This window comes from Peromyscus eremicus, chromosome 7, assembly GCF_949786415.1.
Source record: "Peromyscus eremicus chromosome 7, PerEre_H2_v1, whole genome shotgun sequence".
Classification (NCBI taxonomy): Eukaryota; Metazoa; Chordata; class Mammalia; order Rodentia; family Cricetidae; genus Peromyscus; species Peromyscus eremicus.
The window spans coordinates 82,239,586-82,267,446 of record NC_081422.1 but is presented as its reverse complement, the minus strand read 5'-3'; the positions used below and the strand labels follow the sequence as shown (position 1 = coordinate 82,267,446).

General features: G+C 37.7%; 1 protein-coding gene across 5 annotated transcripts in view; it reads left to right on the top strand.

Annotated features, from left to right (window-relative positions):
- The window catches only part of Snx14 (sorting nexin 14), an 82,940-nt gene that overhangs the window by 38,396 nt on the left and 16,683 nt on the right, over positions 1–27,861 (top strand). For 3 of the 5 annotated variants that reach the window (XM_059268333.1, XM_059268331.1, XM_059268334.1), the window contains exons 5-18: positions 1,250–1,293; positions 4,302–4,389; positions 10,182–10,266; positions 13,385–13,541; positions 15,257–15,332; positions 15,904–15,948; positions 16,052–16,132; positions 16,226–16,340; positions 17,576–17,731; positions 18,870–18,994; positions 19,166–19,224; positions 20,445–20,471; positions 22,585–22,717; positions 26,806–27,007. In XM_059268333.1, the coding sequence (XP_059124316.1) occupies positions 1,250–1,293; positions 4,302–4,389; positions 10,182–10,266; positions 13,385–13,541; positions 15,257–15,332; positions 15,904–15,948; positions 16,052–16,132; positions 16,226–16,340; positions 17,576–17,731; positions 18,870–18,994; positions 19,166–19,224; positions 20,445–20,471; positions 22,585–22,717; positions 26,806–27,007 (1,393 nt within the window). The remainder of the gene's footprint in view (positions 1–1,249; positions 1,294–4,301; positions 4,390–10,181; positions 10,267–13,384; positions 13,542–15,256; positions 15,333–15,903; positions 15,949–16,051; positions 16,133–16,225; positions 16,341–17,575; positions 17,732–18,869; positions 18,995–19,165; positions 19,225–20,444; positions 20,472–22,584; positions 22,718–26,805; positions 27,008–27,861) is intronic. The other 2 variants (XM_059268335.1, XM_059268332.1) reach the window with 1 other exon arrangement.

The following is a 27,861-nucleotide window of genomic DNA, read 5'->3' as shown; positions in this document are numbered from 1 at the left end:
ATCTCTCTTTTCTTTTCTTCTCTTCTTTTCTCTCTCTGTCCTTTCCTAGTTTTTCGAGACAGGATTTCTCTGTGTAGCCCTGGCTGTCCTGGAACTCACTATGTAGACCAGGCTAGCCTTGAACTCACAGAGATCTGCCTGCCTCCGCCTCTCAAGTGCTGACATTAAAGGCGTGAGCCACCACAATCATAATGTCTCTAGTTGACATAAAACTAGTGAACACATATTGCTTCCTGTTCTCTCTTGCTTTTGTGAGTTACTGCACAATGCTGCAACTCCTTGTTAAAGTTACAACATGCAGCTCCACTCAGACCCAAGAAATGGAATATTTAACTGAACGTAGGGGTCTTTTGATCTGTTATCTTATATACTGGTTTTAAGTATACAGCTAAAGTTTTCAGAAAGTAAGTGCATCCATGTAAGTATCATCAGAGCAAGAAATAAAACATTAGGAGTATCCCAGAATTTCCCTTCATGCCCTTCAGTCACCATTGTTCCTTCAGAGAAAATCAGGGACACCTGATTTTGATTCTCTGTATAAATCTTATGTACTAGTTTTTTTGGTTGATCAGTTTTGGTTTTTGTCTAGTGAAACCAGTCAGGAACAATTCATTGAAAAAACATTAAAAATTTATTATTGTGTGTATTATGTGCATGATGTATGTGTGGGGTTTTCATGCATGGTGTATGTATATATATATCAGGACAACTTTCTGGAGTCAATTCCCTCCTTCCACCTTTTCATGGATTCTAGGAATCAAACTCATGTCACCATACTTACCCAAGTAAGTACTTTTACATGTTGAGCCATCTTGATGGCCCTTGTTGAAACACTTTTGATTATGGAGATATTCAAGATATGTGTGCCATTCTAATAGAAACTTCTTTTCTGGATTATATAATTTCAAGGTTTTTTTTCCCTTCAGTTCTTATTGAGCCTCACAGCCATGTAAAGTTGACATAAATATATTGTCAAGAAGTTTTGTCAGCTGGGCAGTGGCACAAGCCTTTACTCCCAGCACTTGGGAGGCAGAGGTAGATGGGTATCTGTGTCAAGGCCAGCTTAGTATACAGAGCTAAATCCAGGACAGCCAAGGCTATACAAAGAAACCCTGTCTTGAACCCCTCCCCTCCCCAAAAAAGGGAGGTATTTGGTATAATAAAATTGGTTGTTGCTAATATATATCATATAGTAGTATGGTTTATTTCCCTATAGTTAATTATTTTTCTTTAAAATTTTCTTGTGCAGGTTCTTGAATTAGTGTTGGAAAACTTTGTTTATCCTTGGTACAGGTATGTTTTTTTTTTTCCATAAAAGCTCCATCCCCTACTCCCCCTCCCCTGCCCCTAATGTGGCCAATAGCATTAAACTAAACATGTTAATGATGTATTTTCCATGTAAGCCAGGATATGTCAGTGACAATTAAGGCCAAATCTTTTTTGTGGAGAGCTACATTGTGTGTTGTTGGATATTTAGCTGTGTCTCTGATCTATTCCCCATTAAATGCTGGTAGTACACTCTCTTTCAATCTCACTACCTCAGAAATGACACAGTAATACCTGGAAGATTTAATTGGCTCCAATTAAGAATCATTGATGAGCTAGGCATAGTGAAGCAAGCCCTTAATCATAGAACTTGGGAGGCAGGAGAATTACAAGTTTGAGGCCCACTTGGCCTATATAAGGAAATAAATCCTCTCTGCAACAAACAACAACAAAATTTTCTTACACAATTTTTTTTTTGTTTTGTTTTTTGTTTTTTTTTTGTTTTCCGAGACAAGGTTTCTCTGTGTAGCTTTGCGCCTGTCCTGGAACTCACTTGGTAGCCCAGGCTGGCCTTGAACTCACAGAGATCCGCCTGGCTCTGCCTCCCGATTGCTGGGATTAAAGGCGTGTGCCACCACCGCCCGGCTTCTTATACAATTTTTACAGGGTCTGGGGAGATAACTTAGTTGGTAAAGTACTTGCCATGTAAGTATGGGACCCTGAGTTTTATCCCCAGTACACAGGTAAAAAGCTGGGTGTGGTTCATGAATGCTTGTAATTCCAGTGCTGAGCAGGCAGAGACCAGAGGATCACTGGGGATCATGGGGACTTGGTTGTCAGACAGCCTAGCTTAGGCTTGGTGAGTACGAGGTCCTAGTAAGGTGGATGATGCCTGAGGAACGGCTAGGGTTGACCTCTGGTCTCTGTGTACATGTGCGCACACATGCATGCACAAACAGTTGCATACATAAACAGACAGGTACATACACACACACACACACACACACACACAAACACACGCGCGCGCGCGGACACACACACACACACACACACACACAAATTGAAAGATCATTTTAATAGATTCTCTGAAAAAATCGTGTTCCCCCCACCCCAAGAAACTTTGTTTTTAGTGCATACAAGGTACATGAATGCTGTTTCTTGCAGGACATAGAAAACATTCTAGTGCTATAAAAAGAAAAACGAGATTTTAATTTAGAGTCAGGCATCCAATTTAATGTCATTTGATTGATGCATGTTTCTTTAAGTAATCATTGTGTGTTTATTGTATTTGAACATATAAATCTGACAGTCTAATGATATACCTCACTTTTGCATTGATTCAGGTTTTTTTTGTATTTTCTAATTAAAAACATCCTACTATTTGAGTTCGTTCACAGTGTGTTAAGACTAATTTAATACAACAGTTTATATGCTATATTTTTTCTGAAAAGGTATGCAATTGTTTCGCACTTGCTTATTCGTGAATGTGCTACACATACAGTGTAGAGGTCAGAGGACAACCTGCCTGGGTTGCTTCTCTCTTCCTACCCACCATGTGGGCTCCAGTGGCTTGTGCCCTCACCTACTGAGTGGCCTCACGAGCTCTATAATTTTTTTCTTTACATTTGATTATGTTTTAAATGTGGAGTATTTGTCACTTAAACAGCGGTACTGATGAAACCTTTTGTAAACTGAATCTTTTTCTAAAGACTTTCTAAATCTCCTTTCTTTCATTGCCAAATTGAGACTTTTCCGACATAAAATCTGGTTGTATTTCTTTTTTTTTTTTTTTTAAAGACTTATTTATTTATTATGTATACAGAAGAGGGTGCCAGATCTTATTACAGATGGTTGTCAGCCACCATGTGGGTGCTGGGAATTGAACTCAGGATCTCTGGAAGAGCAGTCAGTGCTCTTAACCTCTGAGCCATTTCTCCAGCCTTAAAGATTTTTTTTTTTTTGTTTTGTTTTTTGTTTTTTTTCTAGACAGGGTTTCTCTGTGTAGCTTTGCGCCTTTCCTGGAACTCACTTGGTAGCCCAGGCTGGCCTCGAACTCACAGAGATCCTCCTGGCTCTGCCTCCCGAGTGCTGAGATTAAAGGCATGCGCCACCACTGCCCGGCTGGTTGTATTTCTAAAGCGCATATAGTAATGCTATAATAGCTCCTCTGAGTTGGCAGTGGGAGGCATTTGTCTTTCATATTCTGCTTAGAGATGTCACAGCTCCATCCTCAAGTTCAGGATCTGGCCATTATTCACATCAGGCTTTCTTGTCTTTGGTTAAAAAATATGCTGTACTTCCTATAAGGACGTTAAAATTTCAGGAAAATTAGCCGGTGTGGTGGTGCATGCCTTCAATCTCAGCACTCGGAAGGCAAAGGTAGATCTCTGAGTTCAAGGCCAGCCTGGTGTATATAGTGAGTTCCAGGACAGCCAGGGCTATGTAGAGAAATCTTGTCTCAGAAAAAAAACAAAACAAAACAAAAAAAAATTTCAGGACAATGAAAAGTACCTCTTCCTGTGAAATTTGTAAGAATTTCAGTTTAAGAATGTTTGCAGGGTGGGGATGGGATGTAGCTCAATGGTTGAGTCTTTGCCTAAAAGTGAATTTTCAGTTTAGTTTTCTTTGAGCACCCCCCTTTTTGAGAATTACACTACTTTATAAATATTTTTAAACTAACTTAAAATTTTGTATCTTATTATTTCTCCATCATTGATAGTTTTGTTTTCTTTGAAGTTTATTTGGTGATGCTTAGAAAATGGTCTTAGTCTTTGAAAAAGGCTCTTGTGTGCATATATACAAGGAAATAATTAATAGTGATTAGGATTTGGAGCTAAAATCATGAGTGATTTGTTTTCTTTTTTTAATCCATTCTCTCTGTTCTTCAACAAAATATATTGTTTGTAAGTGAAAAGAGAAAATAGCATAAATAAGTTTTTTTTTTTTAAAAAAAGGAAAATTATTTTCTTGGTTTCAACAAGATGAAACTGTATTTCTCAGAACTTCTGAATTTTTGCTTTTCTCCTTAATTGAAGGGATGTGACAGATGATGAATCCTTTGTTGATGAACTGAGAATCACCTTACGATTTTTTGCATCTGTCTTAGTACGAAGAATTCACAAGGTATATATGATTATAATGAGCAATTTGGGACATTATCATGACAAGCTTATTTTTTCTCCTATAGTATGCATATTTGTTCTTCATTTTTCGTTTCTTAGATTAAAAGTTGATTAATCACTATTGGTCCCTTGGTCAGTTTTGCTTCCTTTGATACTTGGTTTTCCTGATTTGTGGAATTTAAAAGGAAAAGACAACTGTAGAAAACACTGTCATGTTTTATTTAAATGAATTTATGTGAATTGCAGTGATTATGATCTACCTTCTAAAATATTTTTGAGTGATATTTTGTCTATTTAGGTTTTGCATATATATGTATGTATGTATTTGTTGGCTATAAACAGTACTTCTCTACTGCTTTGTCAGTTCACTAGGATTAAACATATAAACAACGTATAGAATGTAAATATCTACTATTAATTAACAAAATAAAGTTTAACCATGTTAAATGTTTCTATATCCACTTGATTCAATGAGTTTACAAAAGAAAAATATAAAATGGCTTGCGAACAATTGGAAACGTGTTGTTGCACATCAAATATAAGTTGCAATGAGGTACTGTACTGTTCTTTTACCTGTCAAATTGGAAAGATGAGAAAAGAGATTAATATCCACTAATTCTGATTGTGGGGAAATAGGCAAAGCATGTGAAATTCAAATTGGCATGCCTTCCAATTGACATGCCAACATGGATGGAGGAACATTTCACAAGGCCCCACCCCTAGATGAAGAGCTATACACAGTCAGTGGCTGCTGAGGCGTGGGAGAACCAATTCTTCCTCCTCCTCCTCCTCCTCCTCCTCCTCCTTCTCCTCCTTCTCCTCCTCCTCTTCCTCCTCCTCTCCCTTCTTTCTTCTTCTTCATTCTTCCTCCTCCTCCTCCTTTTTCCTTCTTTTTTTTCCCTTAGTTTTGTTTTTTTTTTCCTTTTTTTGTTCAGGGTCTAGACACCAATCCTAAGGGGTCATCCCTAAACACATGCAAATAAGGGGCAACACTAATTAGACTCCATAGGTTGTGTATGCATATGTACAGACACACACACACACACACACACACACACACTCACACTCACAAATAAATACAGAAGAGGGTCTTGAGTGTGAGATGGTAGGGGGTAATCAGGAATTGGAAGAGGGAGAGAAGGATAGAAATACAGTCTATGTATGTATGTATGTATGAAATTCTCAAAAGAGAGTTAATATTGAATTGATGAAAAAAAGTTTGGAATAGTAAAATGATGAAAGTTCAACAGAATATTTTTGAAAAATCAGTTGTTTGTTGTTTGTATATTCTGGGTAACAGGTGAAGTTATTAAAAGAAGGAATGAGTAAAAGTTGAATTCCACACATGCACAAATTGGTGTGTCCTTTCTTGAGGGAAGTTTAGTATTAAAATAATACACATTTTTGTTAGTGCTAGAGATTGAACACAAGGCCTTGCTCATGCTAGCCATTTACTTTGCCATTGAGATCTATTCCCTAGTCGTTTATTTTTTGAGACAGGGCCTTGTTCTGGCATTCAGGCTGGCTTTGAACTTACATGTAACCTAGGGTGTGGCCCTAGACTTAAGATCCTTCTGCCTTTGCCTTCTAGATTTTAGGATTACAGGTATGTGCCACCATGCCTCGCTGGGATTGATAATCTTTTAAAACGTCTGGGTTTTTGTTATCTTTTTTTTTTTTTTTTTTTTTTTTTTTTTTTTTTTTTTAGACAGGGTTTTTCTATGTAGCCCTGGTTGTCATGGACCTAACTCTGTAGACCAGACTGTCCTCAAACTCACAGAGATCCACCTGCCTCTGCATCCCTAGTGCTGGGATTAAAGGTGTGCATCACCACCACCTGGCCTATTTTGTTTTTTAAACAAGGTTTTGAGTGTGTAGCCCAGACTGGCCTTAATCTTTCAGCAATCCTCCCAACTCAGACCCTAGCATGCTGGAGTTATAGACCTGTGATACCATATCCTATTTTTTATTAAAAGAAATATATTTAGATTTGCAAGTTAAAATATTATTATTGATCTATCTACAACACAGCTCCTGCACCTAAGGCTTAGGGAGCATTTTGGAAGAAGGCACAGAAAGATTGTAGAGCCAGGGGATCAAGACATGTGCTGTGTGATTATGTCTCTTAGAAATGACAAGGAAGCTTTATCTGTATAACTCAACCATATGGCTGCTGAAATAAGACCTGAAGAAGTACGCTACCGAGAGACATGCTAAGATGGAAGGGTATCTCATGGCCCCCAGCCACAGACAAAGAACACAGGCAATTAAGGGATAGGTAGGATAAATAGTCTTCCCCAGGGATGATCCGCTAAATGATTATCCAGTACTAAGTGGTTAGCCTGAAATCATATCTATCTATCTATCTTTATATATCTATACACACACAACACTAAATGGACTGAGCAGCTTGTATTTATATATATAGATATTTTTATATATATGTGACAATAACAGAAAAAAAGAAACTGTGGTTTCCGGGGTGGTAGGGAGGCACAGGAGAGATCAGAGGGAGGAAATGGCAGAAGGAAGTAATGTAATTATATTTTAATTTAAAATAAAAAAGAGGAGCCGGGCAGTGGTGGCGCACGCCTTTAATCCCAGCACTCGGGAGACAGAGGCAGGCGGATCTCTGTGAGTTCGAGGCCAGCCTGGTCTACAAAGCGAGTTCCAGGAAAGGCGCAAAGCTACACAGAGAAACTCTGTCTCGAAAAACAAAAAACAAAAACAAAAATAAAAAATAAAAAAATAAAAAATAAAAAGAGGAAAATATATCTTTATATTCACGTTAAATTCTATCTATCTATCTATCTATCTATCTATCTATCTATTTATTTATTTATTTATTTTGGGGCAAAGTTTCACTATGTACATCAGGTTGGCCTGGAACTTGCTTTGTAGACCAGGCTTGCCTCAGCCACATAGAGATCCTCTTTCCTCTGTCTCCAAAGTACTTCGATAAAAAGTATGCACCACCATGCCTGGCTTTTAAATTGCATTTTTATGACATATGCAAAGATGTATATAAAACACACAGTAAAAGATTTATTGTAGCTTAAGGAATATTTGTAAGTTTTAAAATAAGGAAAACCAAAATGAAAAACTGATATCTAATGATTGATTATTGGGTAACTGTAATACAACTAACTACACAGTTATGAAAAATCACTTTGTAGAGTAATACTTATTTACAAGTGGAAATAGTAAATGGAAGATGCTGGGAAATAGATAATATGTGTGGCATTTTCCATTGAGAGGGATGAAGCTCACAAATTAAGCCTGTTTAAGGACATAATAATATCCCACCACTATTAATATTGGTTGTAGTGGTGTGTGGATGCTGTCTTCGGTCTTTCTACTTAGTTTTCTTTGTGTATGCGTGTGTGTGTGTGTGTGTGTGTGTGTGTGTGTGTGTGTGTGATCTTTATTTTGTGTTTCAAATTTGAGATCCTCCTGCCTCATCCCCCCCAGTGCTGGGATTATGCAATCTTCATGTCTAAAATATTCATGATTAAAACAAAGTTAATAGATTTTAATCATGTGTTTTGAAAAATAGTTCTGGAACAACTGTTTCATAATGGACTAAGTGTGGAAAACTATTCATTGAGAAAACTGGATGATTGGGCTGAGAAGGTGGCTCAGTGAGTATAATTTTTGCTGAGTGAGCATGAGGACCTGAATTCAAATTTCTAACACCTACATCTAAACTAGTTGACACTGTATATGCCTGTAAGGTCTGTAAGGCGGGGCAGGAGATCCTTGTTTTTGTTGGCCAGCGAGCCTAGCCAAAAATGGTGGAGCCTCTTGCTTCCACATGTACACACACACACACACACACACACACACACACACACACGCACACGCACACGCACACGCACACACACTTGCAGAGGGAGAAAAGGAGAGAGGTAGAGAGATCAGATGGTTAATGATACAGCATTTAAATAAATTGTTCTTCAGATGAATTAGTTAATAGTCATTAGTTAGTAGAACTGATGTGTTAGGCTTGAACTAGCCTAGTGGATTCTAAAACAGTAGTACCTTGTACTTGGAGTATAGTATTTATATGCACATGCAAGAGCATGTATGTTCCTTTTTCCTCTTTCTTTTTCTTACCTTGTTTTGAAACAAGGTCTTATTATATAGCCCAAGTTGGCCTCAAACTTGCAGTCCTCCTGCCTCAGCCTCTGTAGTGCTGGGATTATAGATGTGCACTAACCACTGTACTCTATTTTTTTTTTCTTCGAGACAGGGTTTCTCAGTGTAGCTTTGCGCCTTTCCTGGAACTCACTTGGTAGTCCAGGCTGGCCTCGAACTCACAGAGATCCGCCTGGCTCTGCCTCCCAGTGCTGGGATTAAAGGCGTGTGCCACCACTGCCCAGCATGCACTCTATTTTTATAACAATTTTATTGATATGTAACATATGTAATTCATCCATATAAAGCTTAGGATTCAGTGGCTTTTCACAGCCTATTCAGAGTTCTGCATATGTCACTCATATAATCAATTTCAGAATATGTTTGTTATCTGAAAAGAGGCCTTGTACCTGTTTGCTATAATCTCCCATCTGCTCACCTAGCCAGCAATCATTTTGCTGCCTGTCTCCATGTCTCTGTGGATATTTGATGAAAATAGAATCTTTCGTTTTGTTTTGTTTTTTTCTAGACAGGATTTCTTTGTGTAGTTTTGGTGCCTGTCCTGGATCTCACTTTGTAGACCAGGCTGGCCTCGAACTCAGAGATCTGCCTGCCTCTGCCTCCTGAGTGCTGGGATTAAAGGCGTGTGCCACCACTACCCGGGGGAAAATAGAATCATTTGATACATGGCTTTTTGTGACTGATTTCATTCTCTTGGTATAATGTTGTCTAGATCCATTTATATTGTCATATTGTAGCATATATCTGCACTTCAGTTTCATAATTTATTCATCATTTTCAGTTGATGGATATTGGGTTATTTTCAACTTAAGTCTCATGAAGATTTATATTTAGTAGTTGTATTTTCATGTGTCTTGAGTCTGTGTTTAAGAGTAGAATGAATTGCTTGGTGAGATGAGACAGAAGCTCTTTGTTTCATCCGTTGTTTTCCGAAGTGGCTGCACATTTGCATTGCCATGCCTGTGTGTGAACATGCCCCTTTCACTCCCTTGTCAAAATTATTCTCACTCTCTTGTGATTTGCACTCTTTTTTAAGGCAGGTTCTCCCTAGATGTTCCAGGCTGGCCTTAGACTTGTAGATCTTAGCCTCTCCCTGCTGGGATAACTGGCATGCCCATCACACCCTCTTTATCACTGTTTCTGCTTATCTAGCCTGGGTGAGTGAACGCTTTGTGACTGGTTTGCATGTCCCCAATGCCAGGGACGCTGGGCATCATTCCATTTGCTTATCTGCTGTTGCATCTCTTCTTTGAAGAAATATCCACTCAAATCTTGTGCCTCCTAGTGTTTAAATTTTTATTTTAAATAGACAGTTTAAAGTATATGTATTTTGTGATACAAATGATGTTAGGGTATGTCAGTACAGTGTGGAATAACTAAGACAAGCTAGTTAACATGCCCACAATCTCAGATACTTAACTTTTTTCTTTTCCTTTTCTTTTCTTTTCTTTTTTTTTTTTTTGTGGTGAGAGCAGTTTTGAAATGTGCAATCTCTGTTATTAATTATATCCCACTTCATTCTTCTTAGATCTAGCCCTTTTCAGCTTTGTTCTAGTATTATAAATAAAGTGTTCTTACCATTTCAACTTAGTAATTATTTTTAAGTTTTATTTATTTTTTTGTTCATTTTTCTAGGTGGATATTCCATCTATTATAACCAAGAAACTATTAAAAGCAGCAATGAAACATATAGAAGTGATTGTTAAAGCGAGACAGAAAGGTAATCCAGCTCTATGTAGTTTGAGTGATTTTGTTTATGCATCAGCTTCCATTTAAAAGTGTGTGAGTGCTGGCACCCTTACTACTGCTCTTCACAGATGCTTTAAGAATGGCCTAATTAAAAAAAAACAACAAAAAACCCAGGGGGTGGGGATTTAGCTCAGTGGTAGAGACCTTGCCTAGCAAGTGCAAGGCCCTAGGTTTGGTCCTCAGCCCCGAAAAAAAAAAAAAAAATTCAGACTATTCTAGCTCATCCTACATATGACTACCATGTATCATGTTTGTTTCTCCATATCGTAGTTCTTCTGTTAATTTATTTTATGTGTATTGGTGTGAAGGTGTTAGATCCCTGGGACTGGAGTTGTAGACAACTGTGAGCTGTCGTGTGGGTGCTGGGCCATCTCTCTGAGCCATCTCTTCTCTCCAGGTCTCCCCCCCCCCCCCTTTTCCTTTTAAAGCAACTCTGCTCCAGCATCTGTAGGCCTTTTGCTGATGTGATTTACACCAAGCCTGTGTTAAATAAGTGTTTTCTGATTGAATGAAGGAAATCTTGAGTAAGGACTTTTCTTGCTCTAAAATCAAGTTTAAAATGTCCCCTTTAACAGTTTGCACTTGCTTCTGTGTGAGACTGAGATTTTTCCGTATTTAGTATTCTTCATCAGTGCTTTCTGAAATGCATTATGCAGAGCAGAATGCCATTCTGCATAGGTGGCTATATAGAAACAGGTATTGTGATCATATTTTTTGGTATTACTATTTGTATTCACTTCTCAAAATTCCCTGTAAGCAAAAGCTCTGAATAATCCTGCAGTGGAGAAACAGCTTTAAGTGTGACCTTATTTGAACATGGAGCCACTTTTCCATCCCTCATAATCTAGTGCACATTTTGGGAAATTGTGCTGCAATTAGATTTGAGATTAAATTAAATAAAACTATTAGTTTACTATTTAAAATTGTTCTGTGTTTTTACATCAGGTAAGAATTTTACACTTGGGGGGGGGGGCTGGAGAGATGGCTCAGAGGTTAAGAGCACTGGCTGCTCTTCCAGATGTCCTGAGTTCAATTCCCAGCAACCACATGATGGCTCACAACCACCTGTAATGAGATCTGGTGCCCTCTTCTGGCCTGCAGGCATACATGCTGTATACATAATAAATAAATAAATCTTTAAAAAAAAAAAAAAGGATTTTACACTTGGGAGCTGGATGTGGTAAAAGAACACTTTACTGACAGGAAGGATAGGAAAAAATATCAATAGGCTTGACTTTTTTATTTTTTATTTTTGGTTTTTCAAGACAGGGTTTCTCTGTGTAGTTTTGGTACCTGTCCTGGATCTTGCTCTGTAGACCAGGCTGGCCTTGAACTCCCAGAGATCCATCTGGCTCTACCTCCCGAGTGCTAGTATTAAAGGCGTATGCCACTACCACCTGGCCTAGGCTTGACTTTTTGATAGTGTCATATAGTTGGAATCACACATCTGTTTCAGGCTGATTTTTTTTTTTATTAGCAACAAGTAGCTAAGGCTCTCCTTTGTCTTTTCAAAGGTGTGATAACTCATTTCTTTTGGTTATTCAATTATACCTCTTGTATCCTGTGATCTGGCTAAAAATACAAAACCTCCTGAAGAAGCCACTTTCTCCCATACTCTTAGTGGCTATCTGGATAATATTGATATAAAAGCAGCAAAGAATTTTGAATTTGGTAATTTTTCTTGTCACAGAAAATGAACAAGATAGTTGAAAATTAAACTCTTGTGTATACTAGGACACATTTTCTATAGTTTCCCCCCAATTAAGTCATTTGCTAGTATATTATGTAGAAATCATGAGTTTAAATTGGTATTTGCTCGGGGAAATAGACTCAGAAAATTAATTTATTGCAAAGTAAGTGTCTTAGTCAGTGTTCTATCACTGTGAAGAGGCACCAGGATTAACACAATTTTTTTTATTGTTGTTGTTGTTTTTTGAAACAGGATTTCTCTGTGTAGCTTTGTACCTTTCCTGGAACTCACTCCATAGCCCAGGCTGGACTCCAACTCACAGAGATCTGCCTGCCTCTGCCTCTTGAGTGCTGGGATTAAAGGCGTGCGCCACCACCTCCTGGCCATTACAATTCTTATAAAGGAAAGCATTTAATTGGGGCTGGCTTACAGTTCCATTATCGTTATGGCAGGAAGCATTGTGGCACACAGACAGACATGGTGCTGGGGAGGTAACTGAGAGTTTTACTTCCGGATGGGCAGGCAGCAGGAAGAAAGAGAGACTGTGGACCTGGCTTTAGCATTTGAAACCCCAAAGTCCACTGTGGTGATATATTGTGTACCCTAATAAAATTTGTCTGAAGATCAGAGAGAGCAGAACAAGCCACTAGATTAAACATAGAGGCCAGGCAGTGGTGGCACACATCTTTAATCCTAGCACTCGGGAGGCAGAGATCCATCTGGATCTCTGTGAATTCAAAGCCACCCTGGACTACATGAGATTGATTCAGACTAGGAGAGAAACAGCCAGACAGTGGTGGCACACTCCTTTAATCCCAGTACTGGGAAGCACACATGCCTTTAATCCCAGGAAGTGATGGCTGGGTGGAGAAACGTATATAAGGCGAGAGGAGACAGGAACTAAAGGCTTTTCAGCAGAAGTGTCCTTTTCAGCTAGAAGCCCTTTTGGCTGGAGCTTTTCAGGCTGAGGAGTCCTAAAGGTAAAAGGTGGCTTGTTCCTTTGTCTCTCTGATCTTTCAGCATTTACCCCAATATCTGGCTCTGGGATTTTTTTTTAAAAAGACCATTTAGAAATTTGAGCAACAGCCCACCCCTAGTGATACACTTCCTCCAGCAAGGCCACACCTACTCCAAACAAGGCCACACCTCCTAGTCCCTGTCAAGTATGCCATTCCCTAATGACTAAGCATTGGAAACTATGAACCTGTGGGGGTGGATTTCTATTTCAACCACCACAGTAAGTAAGTTCACAGCAAAGGAGAAAATCTCCCTTTATGCCCTATTTCTGAAAAATTTCCCCTTATATTCAGAGAGCAGGGCTAGGAGAGGAATGAGGTAATAGAAATGAAGTAATTTAATATATCCTAATTCATTCAATAGTTTTTATTGTTATTTACAGTAAAAAACACGGAGTATTTACAACAAGCTGCATTAGAAGAATATGGTCCAGAGCTTCATGTGGCTTTGAGAAGTCGAAGAGATGAATTACAGTATTTAAGGAAACTTACTGAGTTACTTTTTCCTTATATTTTGCCTCCTAAAGCAACTGACTGCAGGTATAAATGCACTAGAAAATATAGTAGTATTTGTGTGTGTATGTATATATATATATTATATATAATATATACATTAACATGTTATATGGATATATTGCTATGTTTTATTATAATAGGACTTCACTAAAACTTGGTATGAATTTATGGTATGAATAGTTTCTCACTTGAGAATAATTGGTCAGATTTTAAAACGCCAGTTTAGGTGCTGAGTATTTGAAGTGTGTTGTGTGGCCTTAGAATTTGTTATTAAAAACTGATTTTTAGAAATAAGTACAAGTAATATTAATTTTATTTGAAATCTTTCTGCTTTATTTTCTTGATGTTTCTTTTAAAAGATAGGCACACTATGATTCTTACAGGCAGAAGCACTTTGAGCAGACTCTGCAGCTAAGTTTGGGGTTTAAGCTGTCTGGCTGGAAAGAATAACTAGGTGTCCTGTCCTCCATTCTCTCCTCTTCTGGTAGAAGTATATTTAGATTTTCCCCATACGTTACTTCATTGCCCTTACCTTGAGAGTTCTTTTTTTGTTTTTGTTTTTCGAGACAGTTTCTTTGTGTAGCCCTGGCTGTTCTGGAACTCGCTCTGTAGACCAGGCTGGCCTCGAACTCACAGGGATCTGCCTGCATCTGCCTCTTGAGTGCTGCCTGATAGTTCTTAGAGGGAAAAACTGTGGCTTATTCTTTCGTCCCCTCCTTCCCTCTGTTCTGTTCCACCCCTTTTCTGTTTCTTTCCATCTATTGAGACAGAACCACACTATGGAGTGTTCCTTGCCTGCTTTGCCTCCCAGTGTTAGGACTGTAGGTATGTGCCACCTGGCCCAGCTCAGCGGTATACCTGAAAATACGTATCCATTAAATGATGTATAAGTACATGTTGGTAGAGTATTTTAACACTTTGATTAAGCTGTCTTTAGCTGGATGTGCCCCTGTAATCTCAGCACTGTAGGTACCTGAAGCTGGAGGAGAGGGTGCAAACTTGAAAATGCATGCTGGGCATCATACTAAGCTCCTCCATCTTAAGAAATCTTGAGTCTAATTTGTATTACTAATGAAAATATTCTCAGTCCTAGGGAGCATACTATTGAACATACTGCTCACAAATGATATTGTGTGTTGTTGGAGATCAAATCCAGGACCTTGTACATTCTAGTCAGCTCTCAACTAGGTCTCCAGCCTGTAAACATGAATTTATAAATATATTAAAGATTCTAGAAGGAGCAGTGTTCTGATGTCTCCTTAGTCCTTCTTGTAAGAAAGTACTCATTTCTTTTAAACAACAGTCACTTTTAACAAATCTACAGCATAAACATCACCTGGCACTTGCTGAAAGTGCAGAGTCCAATGACCCATCCCCATCCTTTTGAATTTTAATCTGATATTTTCGGTTGATTGGGTAGGTGGGTGGGGGAGGATACTGAGGAATCCTGTCAGACAAGCCCCCTTCCACTGAACTACATTCTTAGCCCCATCATTTTATTTGAGACAGGGTTTCACAGTATAGCCCTGTAGCTAGCCTGGAAGTCACTATACAGATCAGGCTAGTTTGAATTCAGAGATCTAATTGCCTCTGCCTTCCCAGTGCTAGGATGAAAGGCATGGGACACCATGTCCAGCTCCATAATTTTACTTTAATAGGGTCTTTAGTTATAGTTCAGAGGTGCTTGAAGATGAGGAACTAATGCAAATCACTAAATACAGAATTATTACTATTTCCAGGTCCCTGACATTACTTATAAGAGAGATTCTATCTGGTTCTGTATTTCTTCCTTCTTTGGATTTCCTCGCCGATCCAGTAAGATTAAATTTTTATTTTAATTATAAAATATACTTGAATCACTATTTAACTACTTTATGTGTATAGTACATTGTTATGAAATGTGTACTTATTTGAGCAGCTGTCAACATCACTTTCCAATACTTTGGTCTTAACAAAACCAAAACCCTATAAATTCTGTACCCATAAAGAATAATTCCTTATTCCCCCTTGAGTCCTTGGCAGTTGTATAACATGTTTTAGAATTCTTTTCTTTTTCAGTTCTCAATAATAATCTATTACATGTATGTGTCACATTTTGCTCATTTATCCATTGATGGATACTTGGACAATTCTGACTTAGGCTCAGTTTGATTTTTGAAAAACAGGTATAATTTAAATGGCAAAGCATATTGCTCTTTGCTCTTGTTTAGACAGTTAAGAATTTCTTATTATAGTTCTTTAGGAGTTCCTCTGTAATATGTATGTGCAGAAGTTTAGCCTGTGCTGTTTATTTTTCTAGCGAATTTGATAATGTGAAAGTTCTGAGAATTCTTGGCAGAACATGACAATGAAATTGTTTTGACCTGTGTTTATTGCTTTTTATTAGGATACTGTCAATCACTTGCTTATCATCTTCCTAGATGACAGTCCTGTGAGTATTGAACATATTGCAACACATAACTGCATTCAATTTTGACTGTGTATGCCAACTCCAGTGTGGATTTTACTGAGATGATAATTCTGTTTCTTCAAAGCCTGAAAAAGCGACTGAACCAGCTTCTCCTTTGGTTCCATTCTTGCAGAAATTTGCAGAACCTAGAAATAAAAAACCATCTGTGAGTATTTTCAGCACTAACGTTTTTTGAGATAAAAGTTTTAAAATACATTTACGTATCTTTAACTTATTCTTCCTCTCATATTGTGACAAGGTGCTGAAATTAGAATTGAAGCAAATCAGAGAACAACAAGATCTGTTATTTCGGTTTATGAACTTTCTGAAACAAGAAGGAGCCGTGCACGTCCTGCAGTTTTGTCTGACTGTTGGTGAGGCTTCGTTTGCATTTTACTAGTGTCTTTGTCATGATTGTTAATGCTTTGGTTATTTAGGGCAGATCTGATGTCCCCAGCCTAAATTTCACCTGCTAGATACTCTAAGAGTGACTGAATTTCTCTCAGGTGTCTACCCCTTTCCACGTGGGGCATCATCTTATCTTTGGCTGCGGTCAAATCCTATAGCAGAAAAGAATTACTAAAAATCTAACATAGTGATATGTGTGAGAGATCACACTAACAGTCCAAATCAGTACCACCTTGTCTTCATTTTGTTCAGAATATCAAACTGTAATGTCACGGGTCATTGGATTTGTGAGAAACTTTATGAGCTCTTGTAGACGAATTTTCCTTTGGGCTCCCAGCTCACAAAAAAATGGCACAGAGACTTATTATGAATTATGAAAGCTTGGCCTTTAGTTTAGGCTTGTCCCACTAGCTCTTATAACTTCAATTAACCCATTTATATTAATCTATGTTTTGCCTCGTGGCTTCTTATCTCTCTTCCATCTTGCACCTCCTGTTTCCTCTCTGTGTCCCCTGGCATCTCTCCCTTACCTCGATTTATCTCCTCTCCTTCTCTCTCTACCCAGAAGTCCCGCCTAACCTCTTCTTGCCTAGCTATTGGCCATTCAGCTCTTTATTAAGCTAATCAGAAGGCACCTTGGCAAAGGCACATCTTCACAGAGTACAAAAGGATTATTCTACAACAAGCTGTATTTTTATTATTTAGTGAATCATCAGATTTTAAAATATTTAAAGACCTTTAGTATAAGAAACTAATCCAGGGCTGGAGAGATGGCTCAGAGGTTAAGAGCACCGACTGCTCTTCCAGAGGTCCTGAGTTCAATTCCCAGCATGGTGGCTCACAACCACCTGTAATGAGATCTGGCACCCTCTTCTGTGTACGTAATAAATAAATAAATCTTTAAAAAAAAAAAAAGAAAGAAACTAGTCCAATATGTTTTTTAGAGAAAATCTTACAAATATACTTACTATTCTGTTGTTGCAAATTTGTATTGCTATTTATACATTGACATATTTTATATTAACATAAAAATCTTGACTTTGTCTTTCATCTGAGTATTCTACTCTCAAGTGTTTTTTAAAAGCTTAAATTAATTAATTTGATTGTATTTGCTGGTTTTAGTTAGAATAAGAATATGAAGTTTTCATGAAAGCATTTATAATAAAGTAACTTTTTTCTTAATCTTTCTTTGATTTGTTAGAGGAATTTAATGATAGAATTTTGCGACCAGAGTTATCAAATGATGAAATGCTATCTCTACATGAGGAATTGCAGAAGATTTATAAAACATATTGCTTGGATGAAAGTATTGACAAAATTAGATTTGATCCCTTCATTGTAGAAGAGATTCAAAGAAGTAAGTAAAAAAATGAGAGTGGATATTCTAGATCTTTCCAGTTTGCTAAGTTTCCTTCATGTATTTTTTCCATTTTTGTTTGTTTGTTTGGTTGGTTTTTTTGAGACAGGGTTTCTCTGTGTAGTTTTGGTGCCTGTCCTGGATAACTCTGTAGACCCGGCTGGCCTCGAACTCACAGAGATCCACCTGGCTCTGCCTCCCGAGTGCTAAGATTAAAGACGTGTGCCACCACTGCCCGGCATTTTTTTCTATTCTTAAAAAAGATGTATTTATACATTTACTTATTTGAGGGAAGTTTCTCTCACTATGTATATCCCTGGCTAGCCTGGAATTTGCTTTACATACCAAGTTGGCCTCTATTTCGCTGGTGCTGGGATTAAAAGCCTAGGTCCACACCTGGTCCTTTTTATTATTTTCGTGTGTGTGTGTGTGTGTGTGTGTGTGTGCATGCATGTGTGCGCGTGTGTGCATGTGTGTGTGTGAGCACAGGTGCCCTTGGAGGGCAGAGGCTTCCGTTCCCTCTGGCACTTGAGTCACAGGTTGTTGTGAGCTACCCAACGAGGGTTCTGGGAACTGAACTCCAGTCCTGTGCAAGAGCAGTATGTACTCTTGACCGCTTCGTGTATTCTTTACTTAGTCCAGCAGCTATAGAAGCTATATGGGCAGCTTAAGTTGCTATTTTTCTTTAAATACTAGAGATCTTTTATTAACTTTCTTAGTTTAAAGAATTCTGTTTTTCCATACTTATTTCACTGCTAAGATGAAAGCTTTGAGAAGAGGAGTGTTGGCTATTTGCATAACTGAGGCAGGCCTGGAGGTGCAGGTCTGTAATCCTAGCACTTGGAGATGGAGGCAGGAAGATCAGTTTCTGGGACAGCCTTACTACAAGTTCCACTATCGTCTGGCTGCCTAGTAAGATCCTGTCATTTAAAAAACTCATAAACCAAAACAACTCATGTAACTAATGTTTGTCAGCACCGGAGGTAGGTTATTCTCATCTCTCATTCTAGTAAGATTTCTTCTGGTGGTGTTTCTATAAAACATAATTTGTACATTTGTTTTACTAATGGATTTTAAATGAATATATTACATTTCTGTTATTCAGAAATAATTTGTACAATTAATTTTTTTTGAATAGTTGCTGAAGGCCCATACATAGATGTTGTGAAACTGCAAACCATGAGATGTCTTTTTGAAGCATATGAACATGTTCTTTCCCTCTTGGAGAATGTGTTTACCCCTATGTTCTGCCACAGTGATGAGGTAAGTCAAGCTTTCAATAGAGGACTTTCTATACTTCATAGTGGCTCTGATAGCATTAGGTAAGTAGTCATTAAGTAGCAAAATTAAAACAAAATGAAGTAAGGTAAACAGGTATATTTCAATGTCAAATACTGGTTTCGTTAATCCTAATTTGTATTTATTGTTTTGAAGTATTTCAGGCATCTTTTAAGAGGTGCAGAATCGCCAACACGCAATTCCAAGTTCAACAGGTAGGCATACTTAACTCTGGGTGTCTACTGATTTTGACTTGCTGTTGCTGATCATTCTGTGATAGCATTATAGTCTTTATCAACTGTTTTTCTGAATGAAATCCACCTGCTAGAGAAATGTAAGTCAAAGGCTTCAGCTTTAGGGGGGAAGCATTCTTTGCCTTTTTAAGAGCAACCGATATCTTTAGCACATCCTTATCTAGTTTTAAAATATAAAAACAGCAGGATGAAAATACAGATACTAATATAGCCATTTAAAGTATGTTGGTTTTTTTTTTTTATATTCACCCGACTTTAATGTTAACTATCACACTTAAGAGGACTCCTTCTGTGATACTTACGAATTCGTGTACCTAAATAGAATCAGTAGAAGAGTTTGCTAATATTCTTAATTTGAAAATTCGGAGTGGCCTGGAAAAGTTGCTGTTAAATGACTTACAGTATATAAAGTAGTCTTTAATTTTTTGGTTTGTTTACTTGTATTTTAAAAGTAAAACTGTAGTGCACATAGCTAATTCTGACCTACTTTATTATGTATTCAAAGCATAACTCTAGGAATATTTTGTTTACTTTTTAGCTTCAAGTATTCTTTAAAAAGTTGTGGGTTTTTGTTTATTTGTTTGGGATTGAATCCAGGGCATCATGAATATTAGGCAACAATATTACCACTGGCATCCTTAGCCCCCAGACATTTTGTTGTTTATATGAGATAGGAGCTCACTGCATAGTCTGGGCTAGCCTCAAACTTGTGGCAGTGCTAGGATTATAGGTCTAGGTATGAGACAGCAGGCTTGGAAAAGCACTCTTCTTTACTTCCGCATAAATAAAGGTATGTTAAGAAGCATGTATGAGTACATCTAACATAGACACCATTCTGCATTAAAGAATCGGAGCTGCCATTTGCTAGCTTAGTCTTTACATATTTTCTGCTGTGTCAAATGGGATGCCTAAGGAGAAGAAAATGATGAGTTATTTCCTGACATAGTGTTTTCAAGATCATTAGTAATCTAGATCACATACACCCAAACAGCCATGCACTGTTCTTTCTCACCTACATTGTGTTATTCATAGGATTTCTTCCTTTTGCAAGGGTGGATGCTATCCACTTGTATAACTTTTAAGCTTTTTAAATTTGATTTTATATTCTAAAGTGAAACCTATTTAATATCTGGGCTTTCTCTCTCTCCTCCTCATATAATCTCACATATCTGATATTGCAGAGGTAGCCTAAGTTTGGATGATTTCCGGTAAGTCTTGAGCATATGATTTTTTTTTTCAGTATAAATTATCTGTTTTAATCTAGAAAGTTTCACCCCAAGCAACCTAGGTGCATCCAAAAAGGAAAAATATGAATCACTGTGTTGTCCCTGCCTTTATATAAATTATTTAGGATAAATTTTTAAAGTGGATCTCTACTTTGGTTCTAGAAATATTTTTGAAATAACATAATTATAAAGTAAAATGGCCTAATATTATTAAGATATTTTTATTATTTATTTACCAGTATCTTACTTTTCAAAGTTGTTGACTCCCTTTGGGGGTAAGGAGAGTTGCTGATTTTGCTGAACAATTTTTATAATTATTTGGGTTTAAAGACTTGTGGGTTTTATTTTTTCTCTTCCTGCCCCAAATAAATATAATGATGTTTCTGTGGATCTAGTCATAATCACAAATTAGACCTTTAAAAATATGTCACAGTTCAAAACCTGTATTGTTTTATAATCTCTAGAGCCTGGAACAGCCTGCCTAGGGTCTAGAAATTTTAGTATTTTTGTCGCCATTTACATTTTCATATGGCAATAGTCCTGTTATTAGAGCTCACAATGTCTAAAACTGTTATTTTTTAAAACACTTAACTGCACGCTTCTTTAGAGAAAAGTAGTCTAGTTTGCTTCTAGTACTGTTCACTACTAACTAATAGTTTTCTAACTTTAAGATAAGTTTGGTTTGTTCCAAAGACAATGCATGAAATAATCTTGTCACAGTAAACATGGTACATTTGAAACTTGATCAGTGTTCTTTGCTATCTCTAATATCAAATGTAGTGGATACATTGTGCTTACAGGAATAATAGCTTCCATTGAGCTGAGTATTCTAAACAAATGGGCAGATTTAACAGCAGTCTCTGTAGTTGGGTCTCTGGTGGTACTATGCATGTTTTAAGTTAGATACAATTTATAATTTGCTTTCCTGAAATGTGGAACATTTGGCTCTAATGAATCATTTTTTTTGCTGCATTTAGTTTTTTCCCCCCTTTTTTCTTTCTAGCTATTTCTGCTTTTGGAAATTCACTTTTGAAAATATTGTAGAACTAGTATTTCATGTTTATGGCAGAGCTAGTTGCTTCCTTGGAGCTATGCCTGCTTTTCTTTCCATCACTGCTAGCCTTTCCCTCTTTTTTTGGTGTGAGTGCTCTATCCGCATGTACTCCTGCAGGCCAGAAGGGGGCATCCGATCCCATTACAGATGGCTCTGAGCCACCATGTGGGTGCTGGGAATTGAACTCAGGACCTCTGGAAAAGCAGCCTGTGCACTGAGGCATCTCTTCAGCCCTCATCTTTTTAAAAAATTTTTTTTTATTTGTGTTACTTTGAAGTTAAGTACATTTGTTTTATACCTAATTCCTTCTGGAATCCAAGATTATAAAATTGAACTTAGTTGAGCATTTGCCGTAGAGGTAAATTGTTTTTCATTAAGTTTCATCTAAAAAATGTAATGAGAAGATCATAGTTTTATATTTTTATGTTGCATTCTTATTTTAGTGATTCAGTTCTTCTAAATCAGTGGTTCTCAACCTGCCTAATGCTGCGACCCTTTAATACACTTCTCATGTTGTAGTGACCCCCAACCATAAAATGTTTTCATTGCTTCTTCATAAGTGTAATTTTGCTACTGTTATGAATCATAATATAAACATCTGTTAGGCTACTCCAAAAGGGTCACGGCCCACAGGTTGAGAATCATTATTCTAAATGGACGTACAGTTTTTAAAAAATTGTTTGGCAGGTTCATACATGTGTATGTTTTGACAAAATTCTTGTGGCAATGAGAACTATATACCACTAGGGGGCTATCATTCTTTCAAAACTTTTAGTTCAGTTAATGTTTTGAAGTTAGCATTAGCTACATTTCAAATGTTAGTTAGTAAATTTTATCTCATTCAAACAAAGAATTTAAATGTTCTGACAATTTTGGCTTCTGGATGTTGAGACTTAATCAGTGACTGAAAACTCCAAACACTGTTTGTCTTCCTCTAATTTACGATTTCAAAGCTAATTTGCTTTTTCTTTGCTATTGTGTATAGTATAGTAGATGCCAATAATTTACTATGTACCTGATATGTTTTTGTTTAATATTTAGAAGCACACAAAAAAGAGGAGAATCATTTGGAATCAGCAGAATAGGTAGCAAAATTAAAGGAGTATTCAAGAGTACTACAATGGAGGGAGCTATGTTGCCCAATTATGGTTTGGCTGAAGGTGAAGATGACTTTGTAAGTGAAAATTATTTAATTAAAAAAAATTCAACTTGCTATATCTACAGTTTCGTGCTTAATGTAGCATTAAGTGTGGGGTGACTTATTTTCCCTTTCTTTCAGACTTTATATATAAATGTTAATTTTTTTTATTAGTTTTGTAGTTTCATTGTACTTACCCCATTACAATTTTTTTCTTAGACCCGAGTTATCGTTAAGGAAAATAAGCCTAGGCATTTCTGGTCGTCAAACAGTTTACTACTTGTTGTGTTTGCTTGTGTATGTATGTTTGTATGTGTGCAGGTGTGTGTGTGTGTGTGTGTGTGTGTGCGCGCACATGTATGTGAAGGCCAGAGGACTAAGTAAGGTGCCATTCATCTGGCATGATATGCCTCTTTTTTTTTTTCTTTTCAGAGAGAGAATGTGAAATTCAGGGGACAACTTGGAAGGAGTCAGTTCTCTCCTTCTACCATGTAGGCCCTGGGGATTGAACTAGGTCACTAGGCTTAGCAGCAAGCACCTTTACTTACTAAGGCATCTTGCTGGCCTTATTTATTTATTTATGTATTGAGAGAGTGTCTCTCACTGGCCTGGAGCTCAAGTACGTTAGGCTAGCATGCCATTGAGAGCCAAGGACCTGCCAATGTCTACCTTCCTGGTGTGGGAACTACTATGGGGACTACTGCACTACTGTGCACAGCTTTTTTTTAAAACAGGGTCTATTAGCTGGGAATAGTGGTACATACATTTAATCCAAGTACTTGCAAGGCAGAGGCTGGCAGATCTCTGATTCTGAGGCTCGCCTCAGTCTACATAGTGAGTTCCAGGCCAGCCAGAGATACATAGTGAGACCCTGCTTCAAACCAAAACCAAAACCAAACAAGTAGATAAATAAATCAGGTTCTGTCTCACTATGTAGCCCTGGCTTGCCTGGGGCTCACTATGTAAAGCCAGGCTGGTATTGCCTCAGTCTCCTGAATGCTGGGATTAAAAGCATACGCCACCACATCCAGCTCATAGCTTTTCCATGTCTGTTCTGAAGATTTAACTTGATCCTTTTTGTTGGCAAGGCAAGCAGTTTATGGAATGAGTCATCTTCCTAGCCCTATATCATCTTTTCATTGGGCTTTTGTTTCAATCCTGATGTTATCTCTTTCCAACCATATGCTTCAGGAGTGTTTGTGTTATTAGAAGCCTCAATTCCCATTGCTTAGACTGTGAAACTTATCCATGTAGGCTCTCAGGCCTCATGCTAGACCTGTTTGGTAAGATTCCTTATTTGTGTGTATGTGTATTTTGCTCACCATGCTATTGGGCCTTTCTGTGCCTTTGCACATGCAGTCCTACTTGATGGTCCTTTCCTTCTGTTCTTTACACAGAAAACTTCATATTTATCTTTTAAATTTGCTTTATGTCCATTAACCTTTACATGAACTGCCAATAGACCTGAGTCTTTTCTCACCATTTATTTATTTATTTTTCAATTTCCTCACTTTGTGACCTTGCTACTGTTACTATTATTATTATTTTGAATTTTGATATTATTATTTTGAATAATACATGGTAATTTTACATATGGTATATAGTATAATATGGTATAGCATATGGTATAGAGTATAGTAAATAAATATGTATATATGATCCATATATGCAATGAATAACGATGAGGTCAGGGTAGTTGGTAGCTCTAACCCTTACTTAACGTTTTTAATTTTGGAAACATTCACAGTGTTCTCTCCTAGTTATTTTGAAGTAGTTGTTAGTGAGCGTAGTCATCTTGTTTCTAAAGAAAGCACAAGTGCTAAGGACGATGCTACTAGAGTTTAGAAGACACCGAGCAGGTTGTACTGCTGATCTTATCACAGCCCATACACAATACTGTGCTAGTTAGGAGCTGTGGGACCTTGAGAATTGTTTTTCTAGGAATTGCCAATCTCCCTGGTGTGTGATTTGAAAAGTTGAAATGATATTTGGCAGTGGTTCCTACTTGCTATGTGAGTTTAGGCAAATTGCCCGATTTTATTGTGATTTCCTTCCCTTACAGAGGGAAATCGGGACCATGCTATCTGTTGTACATGGGGTATAATTAGGAGAGTTAAAGAAGCAGTTGGCACTACGAACGATGCCTGGTGTATAGTAAGCACTTTGCACACTGTATAGCACAGTACCATCAGGGCTCATAGCTCTGTGGATACAACAGATAGGGTCACATCACTGTGGTAACTGGCTCAGGGATGAAAACCTGGTGTATAAGATTATGACTGTCTGAGGCAGGAGAATCATGTGTTCAAGGCCAGCCAGAGCTGAAGTGAGACCTTGTCTCAAAAAGCATCTGAAAATATGCTTCTGTTCAAGTTCAGAGCTAATTTACAAATAAATTTCTGGAGCCTAATATGCCCATTAATAAGTTGACAGTTAAGTACGTATAGGAAAGGCAAAGATAGGAAACATTATTATTTCTTAAGTAAGTAGAGAACCTCAGCTAGCCTTTTCTCCCTGTCTTCCTTATTCCCCACACCCTTCTTAGAGGGAATCTTTTTTTAAAATAAAACAAAAATTACTTAGTTTACTTTATTAACATTTGCTTGAGTATGGTGGTACCCACCTGAAATCTCAGCGTCTACAAAGCTGAAGCAGGAGGATGTTCAGGTCAAAGCCAGTGTGGGCTGTATAGCAAGAGACTCTGTCTCAAAAAGCAAATACATAAATAAGATGAATATGTTATTTATAGTAATTATCTCCTTTAACGTGACTAAGAGATGTCTAGGTGCCCAGAGACTCAGAAGGATTTAAAAGAACTATGCTTATAAATGATCATTTTTTTTAAAAGAATTATTTTGTTTTTAGATATTAAATGAAATTATAGATGTTTATGATTTTAGAAGCAAAGAGGTAAGAAATTAAATTTACCAGGTATGGTGGCACATGCCTTTAATCCCAGCACATAGGAGGCAGAGTCAGGTGTATCTGTGTGAGTTCAAGGTCATCCTGGTCTACAGGCCAGTTGCAGGACAGCCAGGGTCTCTCCACACAGAAAAACCCAATCTCAAAACAAACAAAAGTCTAATTCTATAGAAGTAGATCCTTTTTAGATCTTCTTTTGAATTGTACATTCTTTATGCTACTGTGAATATATTTAGACTACCTTTTCAGTTTAAAAAATTAGTTGAAGTAAGAATGTTTTCAGTCTTATTCAAGACTGTTTAATGACTCATTGTAGAAATATATTGCCAAGTTCAGAAAGACTATGCTGACATGCATCAGGCATGTGCCACAGATCCAGCTTATTTGTGTCAACTACATCAATGGTGGTGATGCCATTTATGAAATTTTATACCCTGAAAATGAAAGATATGAGCATAATAATTTTTATTAACCAAGGTTGAACTTTAAAAAAATTTTTTCTTTTAATGTGCATTGGTGTTTTGCTTTGGGTGTCAGGTTGCCTGGAACTGGAATTACAGACAGTTGTGAGCTGCCATGTGGGTGCTGGGATCCTCTGGAAGAGCAGCCAGTGCTCTTAACCACTGAGCCATCTCTCTAGCCTCTGGAACTTTTTATATTTTCATCATTTATCTATTTTCCATAATCTAAAATGTCTATTCTCTGTTTTCTTTTATACTTTGACCTATAGATGATATCATGAAGCATGGGTTGATGCTAGTAACTTGTTAAGTTTAACTTTTTGCTGGGTAGTGGTGCACACTTTTAATCCGAGCATTCAGGAGGCAGAGGCAGGTGGATCTCTATGAGTTTGAGGCCAGCCTGGGCTACAGAGTGAGTTCCAGGACAGCCAGGGCCACACAGAAACCCTGTCTGGAAAAACAAAACAAAACAAAAAGTTTAACTGTTTATCTTTACTTTCTTAGAAAATTTTATATCACCTAGTTTCTTAAGTTAAAAAAATAAAATTAGGCTGGGCGGTGATGGCACATGCTTTTAATCCCAGCACTTGGGAGGCAGAGGCAGACGGATCTCTTGAGTTCAAGGCCACCCTGGGCTACAGAGTGAGTTCCAGGAAAGGCTCCAAAGCTACACAGAGAAACCCTGTCTCTAAATAAATCAATATGTTAGGAACATGAAGTTCACCTGCTAACTTTCTGCAGATTGAGGAAGGTATTGTGGTACTGGAAGATGATTCTCCAGTGGAAGCTGTGAGCACACCTCACACTCCCCGAAACCTTGCTGCCTGGAAGATCAGCATTCCATATGTTGACTTCTTTGAGGATCCTTCCTCGGAAAGGAAGGAGAAGAAGGAGAGAATTCCTGTGTTTTGTATTGATGTTGAAAGAAACGATAGACGAGCAGGTAAGATTTCTGAGCCTTCCTAAGATGCCCACGAGTCTGTCTTTACTGAGTGTAAACTTGTCGCCATTTGTAACTATTGAATGTGATTATAAGTGTCCAGAACAAAAACCGAAGGAAAGCTTAGTGTTCCCTAGGTTACTTGTTACCAGTTAACTAATTTATTCAGCCAACACTGAGTTACCGCAGAGCCCAAGGAATCTTATGTAATGGTCTTCTACTGTTTTGTTTTGTTTTTTAAAGATTATTTCTTTTTTACCTTATGTGTGTGAGAGTTTTGGCTATATGTTTATGTGTGTGTGTGTGTGTGTGTGTGTGTGTGTGTGTGTGTGTGTGTGCGCCTGGTATCTGCAGTTCTGGAACTGGAGTTACAGGTGGTTGTGAACCACCCGGTGAGTGCTGGGAACCAAACCTGGTCCTCCGGAAGAGCAGCCAGTGCTTAGCCCCCGAGCCACTTCTCCGGGCCTCTTTTGACTGGTTTTGTTGCCGTCATCCTTAGCGTTGTACTTAGTTCGCTATCATGAATGCATTTGCCACTCTATTAAGTATTACACCAACTTACTACATTAATTTATATGCAGTGAAGCTTTATTAGAGTACACAATATATCACCACAGAGGCCACTTGTGGACAATGGTTTTCTTTCTACCATGTGGATCCTAGCTATCAAGCTTGGTTGTACTGAGCTGTCTCTCCAGCCCTTGTATTATACCAGTTCAAACAACATTCCCTTTTCCCATTTCTTTTTCATTTTAACCATTTTTTAATTACATTTTTTTCATACAGTGTATTTTGATCATGTTTTTCCTTTCCTCACATCCCCCTCCCCTTTTTTGTTAAAGGCGAAGTAGAATTGG